Source organism: Balaenoptera physalus, assembly GCF_965194825.1.
Source record: "Balaenoptera physalus genome assembly, chromosome: 5".
Taxonomy (NCBI): Eukaryota; Metazoa; Chordata; class Mammalia; order Artiodactyla; family Balaenopteridae; genus Balaenoptera; species Balaenoptera physalus.
The window spans coordinates 29,070,662-29,086,320 of record NC_138884.1 but is presented as its reverse complement, the minus strand read 5'-3'; the positions used below and the strand labels follow the sequence as shown (position 1 = coordinate 29,086,320).

Genomic DNA, 15,659 nt, shown 5'->3' with positions numbered 1-15,659 from the left:
TGCTCTACTTCTGTAAAACATGCCATTGGTAATTTGATAGGGATTGCATTGAATCTGTGGATTGCTTTGGGTAGTATAGTCATTTTCACAATATCAGTTCTTCCAATCCAAGAACATGGTATGTTTCTCCATCTATTTGTATCATCTTTAATTTCTTTCATCAGTGTCTTATAATTTTCTGCATACAGGTCTTTTGTCTCCTTAGGTAGGTTTATTCCTAGATATTTTATTCTTTTTGTTGCAATGGTAAATGGAGTGTTTTCTTAATTTCACTTTCAGTTTTTTCATCATTAGTGTATAGAAATGCAAGAGATTTCTGTGCATTAATTTTGATCCTGCTGCTTTACCAAATTCATTGATTAGCTCTAGTAGTTTTCTGGTAGCATATTTAGGATTCTCTATGTGTAGTATCATGTCATCTGCAAACAGTGACAGCTTTACTTCTTCTTTTCCGATTCGGATTCCTTTTATTTCTTTTTCTTCTATGATTGCTGTGGCTAACACTTCCAAAACTATGTTGAATAATAGTGGTGAGAGTGGGCAACCTGGTCTTGTTCCTGATCTTAGTGGAAATGGTTTCAGTTTTTCACCATTGAGGACGATGTTGGCTGTGGGTTGGTCATATATGGCCTTTATTATGTTGAGGAAAGTTCCCTCTATGCCTACTTTCTGGAGGGTTTTTATCATAAATCGTTGTTGAATTTTGTCAAAAGCTTTCTCTGCATCTATTGAGATGATCATATGGTTTTTCTCCTTCAGTTTGTTAATATGGTGTATCACATTGATTGATTTGCGTATATTGAAGAATCCTTGCATTACTGGGATAAACCCTACTTGATCATGGTGTATGATACTTTTAACGTGCTGTTGGATTTTGTTTGCTTGTATTTTGTTGAGGATTTTTGCATCTATGTTCATCAGTGATATTGGCCTGTAGTTTTCTCTCTTTGTGACATCTTTGTCTGGTTTTGGTTTCAGGGTGATGATGGCCTCGTAGAATGAGTTTGGGAGTGTTCCTCCCTCTGCTATATTTTGGAAGAGTTTGAGAAGGATAGATGTTAGCTCTTCTCTAAACGTTTGATAGAATTCACCTGTGAAGCCATCTGGTCCTTGGCTTTTGTTTGTTGGAAAATTTTTAATCACAGTTTCAATTTCATTGCTTGTGATTGGTCTGTTCATATTTTCTATTTCTTCCTGGTTCAGTCTCAGAAGGTTGTGCATTTCTAAGAATTTGTCCATTTCTTCCAGGTTGTCCATTTTGTTGGCATATACTTTCTTTTAGTAATCTCTCATGATCCTTTGTATTTCTTCAGTGTCAGTTGTTATTTCTCCTTTTCATTTCTAATTCTATTGATTTGAGTCTTTTCCCTTTTTTTCATGATGAGTCTGGCTAATCGTTTATCAATTTTGTTTATCTTCTCAAAGAAACAGCTTTTAGTTTTATTGATCTTTGCTATCATTTCCTTCATTTCTTTTTCATTTATTTCTGATCTGATCTTTATGATTTCTTTCCTTCTGCTAACTTTGGGGTTTCTTTGTTCTTCTTTCTCTAATTGCTTTAGGTGAAAGGTTAGGTTGTTTATTTGAGATGTTTCCTGTTTCTTAAGGTAGGATTCTATTGCTATAAACCTCCCTCTTAGAAATTATTTTGCTGCATCCCATAGGTTTTGGGTTGTCGTGTCTCCATTGTCGTTTCTTTCTAGGTATTTTTTGATTTCCTCTTTGATTTCTTCAGTGATCACTTGGTTATTAAGTAGTGTACTGTTTAGCCTCCATGTGTTTATATTTTTTACAGATTTTTCTCCTGTAATTGATATCTAGTCTCAAAGTGTTGTGGTCAGACAAGATACTTGATACGATTTCAATTTTCTTAAATTTACCAGGGCTTGATTTGTGATCCAAGATATGATCTATCCTGGAAAATGTTCCATGAGCACTTGAGAAGAATGTGTATTCTGTTGTTTTTGGATGGAATGTCCTGTAAATGTCAATTAAGTCCCTCTTGTTTACTGTATCATTTAAAGGTTTTTTTTCCTTATTTATTTTCATTTTGGATGATCTGTCCATTGGTGAAAGTGGGGTGTTAAAGTCCCCTACTATGATTGTGTTATTGTCCATTTCCCCTTTAATGTCTGTTAGTATTTGCCTTATTTATTGAGGTGCTCCTATGTTGGGGCCATAAATATTTACAATTGTTATATCTTCTTCTTGGATTGATCCATTGATCATTATGTAGTGTCCTTCTTTGTCTCTTGTAATAGTCTTTGTTTTAAAGTCTATTTTGTCTGATATGAGAATTGCTACTCCAGCTTTCTTTTGATTTCCATTTGAATGGAATATCTTTTTCCATCCCCTCACTTTCAGTCTGTATGTGTCCCTAGGTTTGAAGTGCGTGTCTTATAGACAGCATATATATGGGTCTTGTTTTTGTATCCATTCAGCCAGTCTATATCTTTTGGATGGAGCATTTAATCCATTTACATTTAAGGTAATTATCGATATGTACGTTCCTATTACCATTTTCTTAATTGTTTTGGGTTTGTTATTTTAGGTCCTTTCCTTCTCTTGTGTTTCCCACCTAGAGAAGTTCCTTTAGCATTTATTGTAAAGCTGGTTTGGTGGTGCTGAATTCTCTTAGCTTTTGCTTGTCTGTAAAGGTTTTAACTTCTCCGTCAAATCTGAATGAGATCCTTGCTGGGTAGAGTAATCTTGGTTGTAGGTTTTTCTCCTTCATCACTTTAGGTATGTCCTGCCACTCCCTTCTGCCTTGCAGAGTTTCTGCTGAAGGATCAGCTGTTAACCTTATGGGGATTCACTTGTGTGTTATTTGTTGTTTTTCCCTTGCTGCTTTTAATATTTTTTCTTTGTATTTAATTTTTGAGAGTTTAATATCTGTCTTGGTGTGTTTCTCCATGGATTTATCCTGTATGGGACTCTCTGTGCTTCCTGGACTTGATTAACTATTTCCTTTCCCATATTAGGGAAGTTTTCAACTATAATCTCTTCAAATATTTTCTCATTCCCTTTCTTTTTCTCTTCTTCTTCTGGGACCCCTATAATTGGAATGTTGGTGTGTTTAACATTGTCCCATAGCTCTCTGAGACTGTCCTCAATTCTTTTCATTCTTTTTTCTTTATTCTGCTCTGCAGTAGTTATTTCTACCATTTTATCTTCCAGGTCACTTATCCGTTCTTCTGCCTCAGTTATTCTGCTATTGATCCCTTCTCGAGAATTTTTAATTTCATTTATTGTGTTGTTCATCACTGTTTGTTTGCTCTTTAGTTCTCCTAGGTCCATGTTAAATGTTTCTTGTATTTTCTCCATTCTATTACCAAGGTGTTTTTTTTTTTTTTTTAAAGATTTATTTGATTGATTGATTGATTGCTATGTTGGGTCTTCGTTTCTGTGCTAGGGCTTTCTCTAGTTGCGGCAAGCGGGGGCCACTCTTCATCACAGTGTGCGGGCCTCTTACTGTCGTGGCCTCTCTTGTTGTGGAGCACAGGCTCCAGACGCGCAGGCTCAGTAGTTATGGCTCACGGGCCTAGTTGCTCCGCGGCATGTGGGATCTTCCCAGACCAGGGCTCGAACCCGTGCCCCCTGCATTAGCAGGCAGATTCTCAACCACTGCACCACCAGGGAAGCCCCCTATTACCAAGGTTTTCGATCATCTTTACTAATTATTCTGAATTCTTTTACAGGTAGACTGCCTATTTCCTCTTCATTTGTTAGGTCTGGTGGGATTTCGCCTTCTCCTTCATCTGCTGTGAGTGTCTCTGTCTTGTCATTTTGCTTAACTTACGGTGTTATGCGTCTCCTTTTCGCAGGCTGCAGGTTTGTCGTTCCCGTTGTTTTTGGTGTTTGTTCCCAGTCGCTAAGGTAGTTTCAGTGGGTTGTGTAGGCTTCCTGGTGGAGGGGACTAGTGCCTGTGTTCTGGTTCTTGAGGCTGGATCTTATCTTTCTAGTGGGCATGTCCACGTCTGGTGGTGTGTTTTGGGGTGTCTGTGGCCTTGTTATGATTTTACGCAGCCTCTCTACTAATGGATGGAGTTGTGTTCCTGTCTTGCTAGTTGTTTGGCATAGCGTGTCCAGCCCTGTAGCTTGCTGGTCGTTGAGTGGAGCTTGGTCTTGGCGTTGAGATGGAGATCTCTGGGAGATTTTCGCCATTTGCTATTACGTGGAGCTGGGAGGTCTCTGGTGCACCAGTGTCCTGAACTTGGCTCTCCCACCTCAGAGGCATAGCCCTGATGCCTGGCTGGAGCACCAAGAACCTGTCATCCCCATGGCTCAGAATGAAAGGGAGAAAAAAAAAGAAAGAAAGAAAGAAGAAGATAAAATAAAATAATGTGAAATAAAATAAAGTTATTGAAATAAAAAAATTATTATTAAAAAAAAAATTTAAAGAAAAGTGGAAAGACAGAACCCTAGGACAAGTGGTAAAAGCAAAGCTATACAGACAAAATCACACACACAAACATACACATACATACTCACAAAAGGAGAAAAAGGGAAAAATATATATATATCATTGCTCCCAAAGTCCACCTCCTCAATTTGGGATGATTCGTTGTCTATTCAGGTATTCCACAGACGCAGGCACATCAAGTTGATTGTGGAGGTTTAATCCGCAGCTCCTGAGGCTGCTGGGAGAGATTTCCCTTTCTCTTCTTTGTTCACACAGCTCCCAGGTTTCAGCTTTGGATTTGGACCCTCCTCTGCATGTAGGTCGCCTGAGGGCGTCTGTTCTTCTCTCAGACAGGACGGGGTTAAAGGAGCAGCTGCTGCGGGGGCTCTGGCTCACTCAGGCGGGGGGTAGGGAGGGGTACGGAGGAGGCGGGGTGAGCCTGCGGCGGCAGAGGCTGGCGTGACGTTGCAGCAGCCGGAGGCACCGTGCGTTCTCCCGGGGAAGTTGTCCCGGGATCACGGGAGTCTGGCAGTGGCGGGCTGCACAGGCTCCCGGGAGGGGCGGTGTGGAGACTGACCTGTGCTCGCACACAGGCTTCTTGGTGGTGGCGGCAGCAGCAGCCTTAGCGTCTCACGCCCGTCTCTGGTGTCCGCGCTGATGGCCGCGGCTCACGCCCGTCTCTGGAGCTGGTTTAGGCGGCGCTCTGAATCCCCTCTCCTCGCGCACCAGGAAACAAAGAGGCAAGAAAAAGTCTGTTGCCACTTCGGCAGCTCCAGACCTTTTCCCGGACTCCCTCCCGGCTAGCTGTGGCGCACTAACGCCTTCAGGCTGTGTTCACGCCGCCAACCCCAGTCCTCTCCCTGCGATCTGACTGAAGCCCGAGCCTCAGCTCCCAGCCCCGCCCGCCCCGGCGGGGGAGCAGACAAGCCTCTTGGGCTGGTGAGTGCTGCTTGGCGCCGAGCCTCCGTGTGGGAATCTCTCCGCTTTGCCCTCCGCACCCCTGTGGCTGCGCTCTCCTCCGCGGCTCCGAAGCTTCCCTCCTCCGCCACCCGCAGTCTCCGCCTGCGAAGGGGCTTCTAGTGTATGGAAACCTTTCCTCCTTCACGGCTCCCTCCCACTGGTGCAGGTCCCGTCCCTATTCTTTTGTCTCTGTTATTTATTTTTTCTTTTGCCCTACCCAGGTACGTGGGGAGTTTCTTACCTTTTGGGAGGTCTGAGGTCTTCTGCCAGCGTTCAGTAGGTGTTCTGTAGGAATTGTTCCACATGTAGATGTATTTCTGATGTATTTGTGGGGAGGAAGGTGATCTCCACGTCTTACTCTTCCGCCATCTTAAAGCTCCTCTAGGTAATTCTATTTAATAAATTTTTTTGGAATCCAGATTCTCTTCTCTAGATATCTGCTTCTATTCATTATTTTGGCATAGATCTTTTTTAATATTTTATTTTCATAGAATATTAAAATTACCTCCAAACAGGTTGATTTCCTTATCAAGTTGCCACCTTTTAGTATATTCTCTACTTTGACCCTCGGTAAACTTCCTAAAATCAAATATGATCATGTTACTTTCCTGCTTAAGGTATATTTAATGTGACTTCTTTCTGCTTTAAGAATTAAGTTTAGTCTCTGGCTATCTGTTTAAAAATTTTGTGTGGTATGTAAAAACCTCAATCTATTCTCAAGCATGATCTCCAAACCAAAAAATTTCCAAACAGACACAGAAAAGGAACTATTGCACCTAACCATAACCCTACATAAATGCTATATTTACCAGCTAGAAATACTTGGTTTTCTAGAACTTTGCTAGTAATGCAGCTGTTTCCTTCTTATGTCTGTGCCTTGATAACAAGTATCAAATCTGAAATTTGTCCTCAAATGCAACAAAGATAGAATGAAGATGAATAGAATCATAAGAGGTTGTCATATAATCTTTGTTTCATATATCTGGCTCCATTCTCTCCAAAATTGAACTCATTTTTCAGTTTTGAATGGGTATGCTTAAGATGGGGCCATGTTAATGAGTCTTTGAAGACGTCTTACTTTAGTCCTCTCTACTCACCCCCAAATTACACAAGTGCACACAACCCACACACAGAGTTGAGATTTATTAATTATTTACCATTAGTGTGCTGGGTTATTATTTTGCTAGGATTCATCCATATTGCTTTGTTTAGGTCTCCTTGTCAGTTTTTAAGATAACTGATCAGGATTAGGGGTTGAGTCTTTGATCAAGAAGTGTAGTGAATTTAACAAAGTCCGTGTATCCAAGTCCCACATACATGGCCGTCTTCCACAGATATTAATGCTAATGCATTCCACTAATGCTAATGCATTTATCATAGGTTCTTGAGAGAATGTGGTGCAATAAATATGTGCCTGTCCTTATTAAAAAAGACTTCTGAATTTAAATAATCCAACAAGAAAGTAGAAAACATTATCTTAATTTAAAATATAATTTTCTACCCCTATATTGCCCTTTCCCCATTCCCTCTCCACTCTGGAAACCATTAATTTGTTCTCTATATCTGTGAGTCTGCTTCTTTTTTATTACATTCACTAGTTTCTTATATTTTTTACATTTCACATATAAGTAATATCATATGGTACTTGTCTTCCTGTGTTTGACTTATTTCACTTAGCATAATGCCCTCCAAGTCCATCCATGTTGCTACAAATGGCAGAATTTTAAACATTTTTAATGGCTGAGTAGTATTCTACTGTATACCACATTTTCCTTATCCTTTCATCTGTTGATAGATACTTAGGTTGCTTCCATATTTTGGCAATTGTAAATGGTGCTGCTGTGAACATTGGGGTACATGTATCTTTCTGAATTCGTGTTTTCACTTTTTTTTAAATTTTTCACATATATACCCTGGAGTGAAATTGCTGGGTCATATGGTAGTTCTAGTTTTAGTTTTCTGAGGACTCTCCATGTTGTTTTCCACAGTGGCTACACCAATTCCCTACCAATAGTGTATGAGGGTGCCTTTTTCTCCACATCCTCTCCAACATTTATTTGTGTTCTTTATGATGATAGCCATTCTGACAGGCATGAGGTGATAGCTCATTGTGGTTTTGATTTGCATTTCCTTGATGATTACTGATGTTGAGCATCTTTTCATGTGCCTGTTGGCCATCTGCATTGCCTCTGCCCATTTTTAATTGGGTTTTGTTTTAATTACTTTTTTTTTTTAACATCTGTATTGGAGTATAATTGCTTTATAATGGTGTGTTAGTTTCTGCTGTATAACAGAGTGAATCAGCTATACACATACATATATCCCCATATCTCTTCCCTTTTTCGTCTCCCTCCCACTCTCCCTGTCCCACCTCTCTAGGTAGTCAAAAAACACCGAGCTGATCTCCCTGTGCTATGTGGCTGCTTCCCACTAGCTATCTATTTAACATTTGGTAGTGTATATATGTCCATGCCACTCTCTCACTTCGTCCCAGCTTGCCCTTCCCCCTCCCCGTGTCCTCAAGTCCATTCTCTACGTCTGTGTCTTTATTCCTGTCCTGCCCCTAGTTTCTTCAGAACCTTTTTTTTTGTTTTTCCATATGTATGTTTTACCATACGGTATTTGTTTTTCCGTTTCTGACTTACTTCACTCTGTATGACAGACTCTAGGTCCATCTGCCTCACTACAAATAACTCAATTTCGTTACTTTTTATGGCTGAGTAATATTCCATCGAATATATGTGCCACATCTTATTATCCATTCATCTGTTGATGAATATTTAGGTTGCTTCCATGTCTTGGCTATTGTAAATAGAGCTGCAATAAACATTGTGGTACATGACTCTTTTTGAGTTATGGTTTTCTCAGGGTATATGCCCAGTAGTGGGATTGCTGGGTCGTATGGTAGTTCTATTTTTAGTTTTTTAAGGAACCTCCATACTGTTCTCCATAGTGGCTGTATCAATTTACATTCCCACCAACAGTGTAAGAGGGTTCTCTTTTCTCCACACCTTCTCCAGCATTTATTGTTTCTAGATTTTTTGATGATGGCCATTCTGACCAGTGTGAGGTGATACCTCATTGTAGTTTTGATTTGCAATTCTCTAATGATTAATGATGTTGAGCATTCTTTCATGTGTTTGTTGGCAATCTGTATATCTTCATTGGAGAAATGTCTATTTAAGCCTTCTGCCCATTTTTGGATTGGGTTTTTTGTTTTTTTGATATTGAGCTGCATGAGATGCTTGTAAATTTTGGAGACTAATCCTTTGTCAGTTGCTTCATTTGCAAATACTTTCTCCCATTCTGAGGGTTGTCTTTTGGTCTTGTTTATGGTTTCCTTTGCTGTGCAAAAGCGTTTAAGTTTCCTTAGGTCCCATTTGTTTATTTTTGTTTTTATTTCCATTTCTCTAGGAGGTGGGTCAAAAAGGATCTTGCTGTGATTTATGTCATAGAGTGTTCTGCCTATGTTTTCCTCTAAGAGTTTGATAGTGTCTGGCCTTACATTTAGGTCTTTAATCCATTTTGAGTCTATTTTTGTGAATGGTGTTAGGGAATGTTCTAATTTCATTCTTTTACATGTAGCTGTCCAGTTTTCCCAGCACCACTTATTGAAGAGGCTATCTTTTCTCCAGTGTATATTCCTGCCTCCTTTATCAAAGATAAGGAAACCATATGTGCGTGGGTTTATCTTTGGGCTTACTATCCTGTTCCATTGATCTATATTTATGTTTTTGTGCCAGTACCATGCTTTGTTGATTACTGTAGCTCTGTAGTATAGTCTGAGGTCTGGGAGTCTGATTCCTCCAGCTCCATTTTTCTTTCTCAAGTTTGCTTTGGCTATTCAGGGTCTTTTGTGTTTCCATACAAATTGTGAAATTTTTTGTTCTAGTTCTGTGAAAAATGCCATTGGTAGTTTGATAGGGATTGCATTGAATCTGTAGATTGCTTTGGGTAGTAGAGTCATTTTCACAGTGTTGATTCTTCCAATCCAAGAACGTGGTATATCTCTGCATCTGTTTGTATCATCTTTAATTTCTTTCATCAGTGTCTTATAATTTTCTGCATACAGGTCTTTTGTCTCCTTAGGTAGGTTTATTCCTAGGTTTTTTATTCTTTTTGTTGCAGTGGTAAATGGGAGTGTTTCCTTAATTTCTCTTTCAGATTTTTCATCATTAGTGTATAGGAATGCAAGAGATTTCTGTGCATTAATTTTGATCCTGCTGCTTTACCAAATTTATCGATTAGCTCTAGTAGTTTTCTGGTAGCATCTTTAGGATTCTCTATGTATAGTATCATGTCATCTGCAAATAGTGACAGCTTTACTTCCTCTTTTCCAATTTGGATTCTTTTTATTTCTTTTTCTTCTCTGATTGCTGTGGCTGAAACTTCCAAAACTATGTTGAATAATAGTGGTGAGAGGGGACAACCTTGTCTTGTTCCTGATCTTAGTGGCAATGGTTTCAGTTTTTCACCATTGAGAACGTTGTTGGCTGTGGCTTTGTTATATATGGCCTTTATTATGTTGAGATAAGTTCCCTCTATGCCTACTTTCTGTATGCTTTTTTATCATATACTGGTGTTGAATTTTGTCAAAAGCTTCTTCTGCATCTATTGAGATGACCATATGGTTTTTGTTCTTCAATTTTTTAATATGGTATATCACACTGATTGATTTGCGTATATTGAAGAACCCTTGCATTACTGGGATAAACCAACACTTGATCATGGTGTGTGATCATTTTAATGCGCCGTTGGATTCTGTTTGCTAGTATTTTGTTGAGGATTTTTTGCATCTATGTTCATCAGGGACATTGACCTGTAGGTTTCTTTCCTCGTGACATCTTTGTCTGGTTTTGGTATCAGGGTGACGGTGGCCTCGTAGAATGAGTTTGGGAGTGTTCCTTCCTCTGCTATGTTTTGGAAGAGTTTGAGAAGGATAGGTGTTAGCTCTTCTCTAAATGTTTGATAGAATTCGCCTGTGAAGCCATCTGGTTCTGGGTTTTGTTTGTTGGAAGATTTTTAATCACAGTTTCAATTTCAGTGCTTGTGATTTGTCTGTTTATATTTTCTATTTCTTCCTGTTTCAGTCCAAGAAGGTTGTGCTTTTCTAAGAATTTGTCCATTTCTTCCAGGTTGTCCATTTTATTGGCATAGAGTTGCTTGTAGTAATCTCTCATGATCCTTTGTATTTCTGCAGTGTCAGTTGTTATGTCTCCTTTTTCATTTCTAATTCTGTTGATTTGAGTCTTCTCGCTTTTTTTCTTGATGAGTCTGGCTAATGGTTTATCAATTTTGTTTATCTTCTCAAAGAACCAGCTTTTAGTTTTATTGATCTTTGCTATTGTTTCCTTCATTTCTTTTTCTTTATTTCTGATCTGAACTTTATGATTTCTCTCCTTCTGCTAACCTGGTGGTTTTTTTGTTCTTCTTTCTCTAATTGCTTTAGGTCTAAGGTTAGGTTGTTTATTTGAGATATTTTTGTTTCTTGAGGTAGAATTGTATTGCTATAAACTTCCCTCTTAGAACTGCTTTTGCTGCATCCTATAGGTTTTTGGTCGTCGTGTTTTCATTGTCATTTGTTTCTAGGTATTTTTTGATTTCCTCTTTGATTCCTTCAGTGATCTCTTGGTTATTAAGTAGTGTATTGTTTAGCCTCCGTGTGTGTATTTTTTACGGATTTTTTCCTGTAATTGATATCTAGTCTCATAAATTTGTGGTCGGAAAAGAACCTTGATACGATTTCAATTTTCTTAAGTTTATCAAGGCTTGATTTGTGACCCAAGATGTGATCTATCATGGAGAATGTTCCATGAGCACTTGAGAAGAATGTGTATTCTGTTGTTTTTGGATGGAATGTCCTGTAAATATCAATTAAGTTCTTCTTTTTTAATGTATCGTTTAAGGCTTGTGTTTCCTTATTTATTTTCATTTTGGATGATCTGTCCATTGGTGAAAGTGAAAGTGGGGTGTTAAAGTCCCCTACTATGATTGTGTTACTGTCAATTTCCCCTTTTATGGCTGTTAGCATTTGCCTTATGTATTGAGGTGCTCCTATGTTGGGTGCATAAATATTTACAATTGTTATATCTTCTTCTTGGATTGATCCCTTGATCATTATGTAGTGTCCTTTTTTTCTCTTGTAATAGTCTTTACTTTAAAGACAATTTTGTCTGATATGAGAATTGGTACTTAGCTTTCTTTTGTTTTCCATTTGCATGAAATATCTTTTTCCATCCCCTCAACTTTCAGTCTGTATGTGTCCCTAGGTCTGAAATGGGTCTCTTGTAGACAGCATATATATGGGTCTTGCTTTTGTATCCATTCAGCCAGTCTGTGTCTGGGTTGTTTGTTTTTTGATGTTGAATTCTATGAGCTGTTTATATATTTTGGATATTAACCCCTTATCGGCCATATCATTTGCAGATGTTTTTCTCCCACTCAGTATGTTGTCTGTTCATTTTGTCAGTGGTTTCCTTTGCTGTGCAAAAGCTTTCATGTTTAATTAGGTGCCATTTGTTTATTTTTGCTTTTATTTCCAATATAGTGGTAGGGGATTAAGAGATACAAATTATTATGTATAAAATAAGCTACAAGGATATATTGTACCTCATAGGGAATATAGCCAATATTTTGTAGTAACTATAAATGCACTATAACTTTAAAAATTGTGAATCACAGTATTGTACACCTCTAACTTATATAATAATGTGCATCAACTATAACTCAATAAAAAGGTAAATAAAATATAATTATCAAATTGATGGTTTTGGTCTTATTGATAGTGCTATGGCCCTTTACCCTAGCAAGTATTCCTAGTTGTATCCTTAGAAGCCAATGTGTATTTATCTGCAACTTTATTGTAATCGTTTCTAAAGATTCAAGATGCTTTGTGGATTTAATTTTTGCCAGATGATATTTAAAAACTAGAGCTGAATTATAAATGAAGCTGCTTTTGTTAAGAACAACAAAGAGTGAGTTTGTGGACTTGTGAAGTTGGAAACCAAATCAGTATTCCAAACCAAACTCTACTGCTGCTATCTCATTAAACAGCATTGGGTAGACGTTTAAAGATTTTTATACATTTTAATTCAGCTGGTAACTTGATTTAAAACAGCACTGATTTTTTTCCTAATCGTTCTTGGTCATGTATAACATACTAAATATCAAAATGAATTTGATACTATTTGAGGCTGTCTGAGCAACAGGGTATTAAATTCTTGGAGGCTTCTTTCCCCATGCTAATTTTCATCATTTTGCCATTATTTTCATTTCCCTTGGAGCTTTAGCTTTTTAGAATTATTATTCATTCTTTTCCCCGTATACCCCGATCATTAAACAATTAAACCTTTGTCAGACAGAGCAGCATGAGACTTTATGGATAATGATGAGGTTGGAAACTCCCCTGAACAACCTGTTGGCTCACCTTGGAAGAAGAGCATCATGCCAAATTATCTTTATGTGCTCATGAACAATGTTCTAACAAGGGTGGGTGGAGAGATTAGCATAGAGGGCAGTTCTAATGGAAGGAATGATAGCAAGAGTCGCCTTAGCAAAATATGCTAATGCCTAGACAAGATGCTATCTGCTCTTGCTGCTAAATTAGGTACATATAGCTCTCTGCTATTTTACAAAATGAACTAGAAGAGAAATAATATACCTTTCAGAATTTAGAAGTCCCTCATATGACTATAAAGTGATTGCATAGAGATTACCCATTTAACCCAGTGTTTATGGTACATTAACTGGGTGGATTGTTTCTGAAAGTAAAAGTGGGATAGGCAGGAAGGAAGTTCATATGAAGGTAGCTGTAGGCTCTGCCTACCTTTAATTCTTAGCTTTATACTGAACTCTGAAGTAACCGAGATTTTTGCTGTTGCTGTTTCCTAAATGCAGAATTTCAGAGTGGGATATCAGGACTTTAGTGTGAAGATACATCTATATTAAACCAGGAATCATTGGCAGTGACATTTGGGCACAAATATTTGGAAGATTTAAAGAACTGTGAAGGTTGATCATGGAAATCAAAGAGGAAGGAGCATCAGAAGAAGGCCAGAACTTTCTGCCCACACCCCAGGCAAATGATACTGGGGACTTTCAGTTCACAAGTGAGTATGCATGCACCCCCCAAATTAACTAACTTTGTTCCTTTGCGCTATTTGTTTCAGTGTTCTGAATCTATGATATGCCTCTCATCTTCTATCTTGGGTGAGGTAGATGATCATCTATGAAATGGTTAAATAGCAAATAGAATCATCATTGTTGAATGTGTATTAAGACATTAATAAATACTTTTTAAGTACACTTTCTATTGAACATTTTTATAATCTCACGTGGAATTATTTTTTGGAACATGGAAATTTTCTCTTTAAAACCAAAGACATTTCAGTTGAAAGCATTAGGGCACAATAGTTACACTAGATGCTTAGCCTGTCGCTGCCATACCTGAGAGCACTAAGTCACATAAATAGAGCAAGCTTGGCTATTTGGCCAAGATTTGCAGTTGAACATTAACACTGGTCTTTGTGCTACTTGAGTAACTAAAATCATTGGAAGAATTGTACGTTTTCTCTCATGCTTAACATCTTAGAGTTTGGGTTTGATTGTTTAGCATAAATTGTGTCTTTTTCTTTTCAGAAGATTCTTGTTGCCCAGTTATTTAACCCTGGCAAACATATGCCTAGCTTCTCACTTCATTTATATTATAAAAATAATCTTTAGAAAATGGTATTGGTTGGATGAGTTATTTTGAGAAATTTGATTGTCAGAGCTTACAGCAGATTGTTAATAACCTTTAAAAAAAAACCCACAGTATTTGAAATTAACAAAGACCTACCTAATGATTGTCACTTTTCCCTCTCTTGGAAAGTCTAAAATTGTTAACCATAACAATGTTAAATGTCAGCAGGAAATAAAAATAAATGGTTACTCTGCAAAAAAATGTGAACTCTGTCAATAAAAAATGGATGATTTTTATACAAAGAGGTGGTTCTAACAGTTGTCGACTGAAAAAAAAATGCACAATTTGAGAGCTGTGAGTTAAGTTTTATTTGGGGCAAAATGAGGACTATAGCCTGGGAGGCAGCATTTCAGATAGCTCTGAGAAACAGCTCCAAAGAGGCAGGAGGGAAGGTCAGTATATATGTGATTTTGGTGAAGGGAGAGTACATGCAATCAAGCACATATTTTTTGCAGAAGGTTTCTGCTAGGTACCAGGAGCAGACGTCACCATGCAGGGTTTTAGTGGTTTTCTAGATATGAGGAGATGCAAGAATTGGGCTCATAAAATCATCATCTGAAAATATCTAACCATCTGAATAGCGGTTCTGCCAGTTTTTCACAGAGCACAGAGTGCCTCATTCCTGCTCTCCACCCTGAACTCCTTTGAAGGTCAGCAGCTGCAGCACATGATTTCATCCCTGTAGAGGCAGATGGCAAGTGCCAATCTGTAGTTAACACAGTATATTCATGACCAAATGCTAATAAATTTAAATTGTATCTGATGGGTGCACCAGTAAAAATAAATGAGGAAAAGATTTTTACAATATTCTTACATTTCTCGGTCACCATGAGTGGTTACAAATGACATCCCAGTCCTCAGCCCCTCTTGTTTAGGAAGCCCCACACCATGTGTGGTCTTAGAGAGTCCATCTAGGACATTATCACTGGCCCCAGCCTTACCTTTCTACCTTCTAACCATTAGACATTCCCATTTCCTTACCTTTTTCTCAGACTCACTTTCCCTCCCACTTCATCTTCAATCATTTAGCCATGTTAATAGATTTGTTTTAATTGCCAGAAAAGGAATAGAAACATTAACAGAATGCTGATTTGAGCTATCAGTAAGTTGGCTGAATAACCACCATCATCATGTCCTGAGTAACCTAACCAGAGGTAGCTCTTTAATTAATAATTTACTATTAACACCAGGTTGGAGTGGTGTGAAAGAGAAATCTATGTTAGAGAGGACTTTGGTGAGGTCATCCTTTGTGAAGGTCCCATCTCCGTCTACATGTATCCAAAAGAAACAGAAACAGTTGAAAATATGTTTTATATTTGTCATGCGGCTTACAAAAGCAATGTTTCTGAGTTTTTTATGGCCATGGTGCTAAACAGATCAATCAAATCTGTAGTCATATCTAGTTCTGCTACAAATATTATGTCCTGCCCTGAGAACCGACTCCTTATATATATGTCAGGACAATTAACTGAGTTTATTTGTTCTGCCAGCTAATGCATTTATACATACTGGGCAGGCTGAAAGTAATATATGCTGACATAATTTTCATAATGAGTT

At 38.1% G+C, this 15,659-nt stretch overlaps 1 protein-coding gene across 9 annotated transcripts in view; it reads left to right on the top strand.

Moving 5' to 3' along the window:
• The window catches only part of INPP4B (inositol polyphosphate-4-phosphatase type II B), a 750,879-nt gene that overhangs the window by 384,235 nt on the left and 350,985 nt on the right, over window positions 1-15,659 (top strand). For all 9 annotated transcript variants that reach the window (XM_082463351.1, XM_082463352.1, XM_082463345.1 and 6 more), the window contains one exon: window positions 13,259-13,470. In XM_082463351.1, coding sequence (XP_082319477.1) covers window positions 13,380-13,470 — 91 coding nt within the window. In that variant the 5' untranslated portion in view covers window positions 13,259-13,379. The remainder of the gene's footprint in view (window positions 1-13,258; window positions 13,471-15,659) is intronic.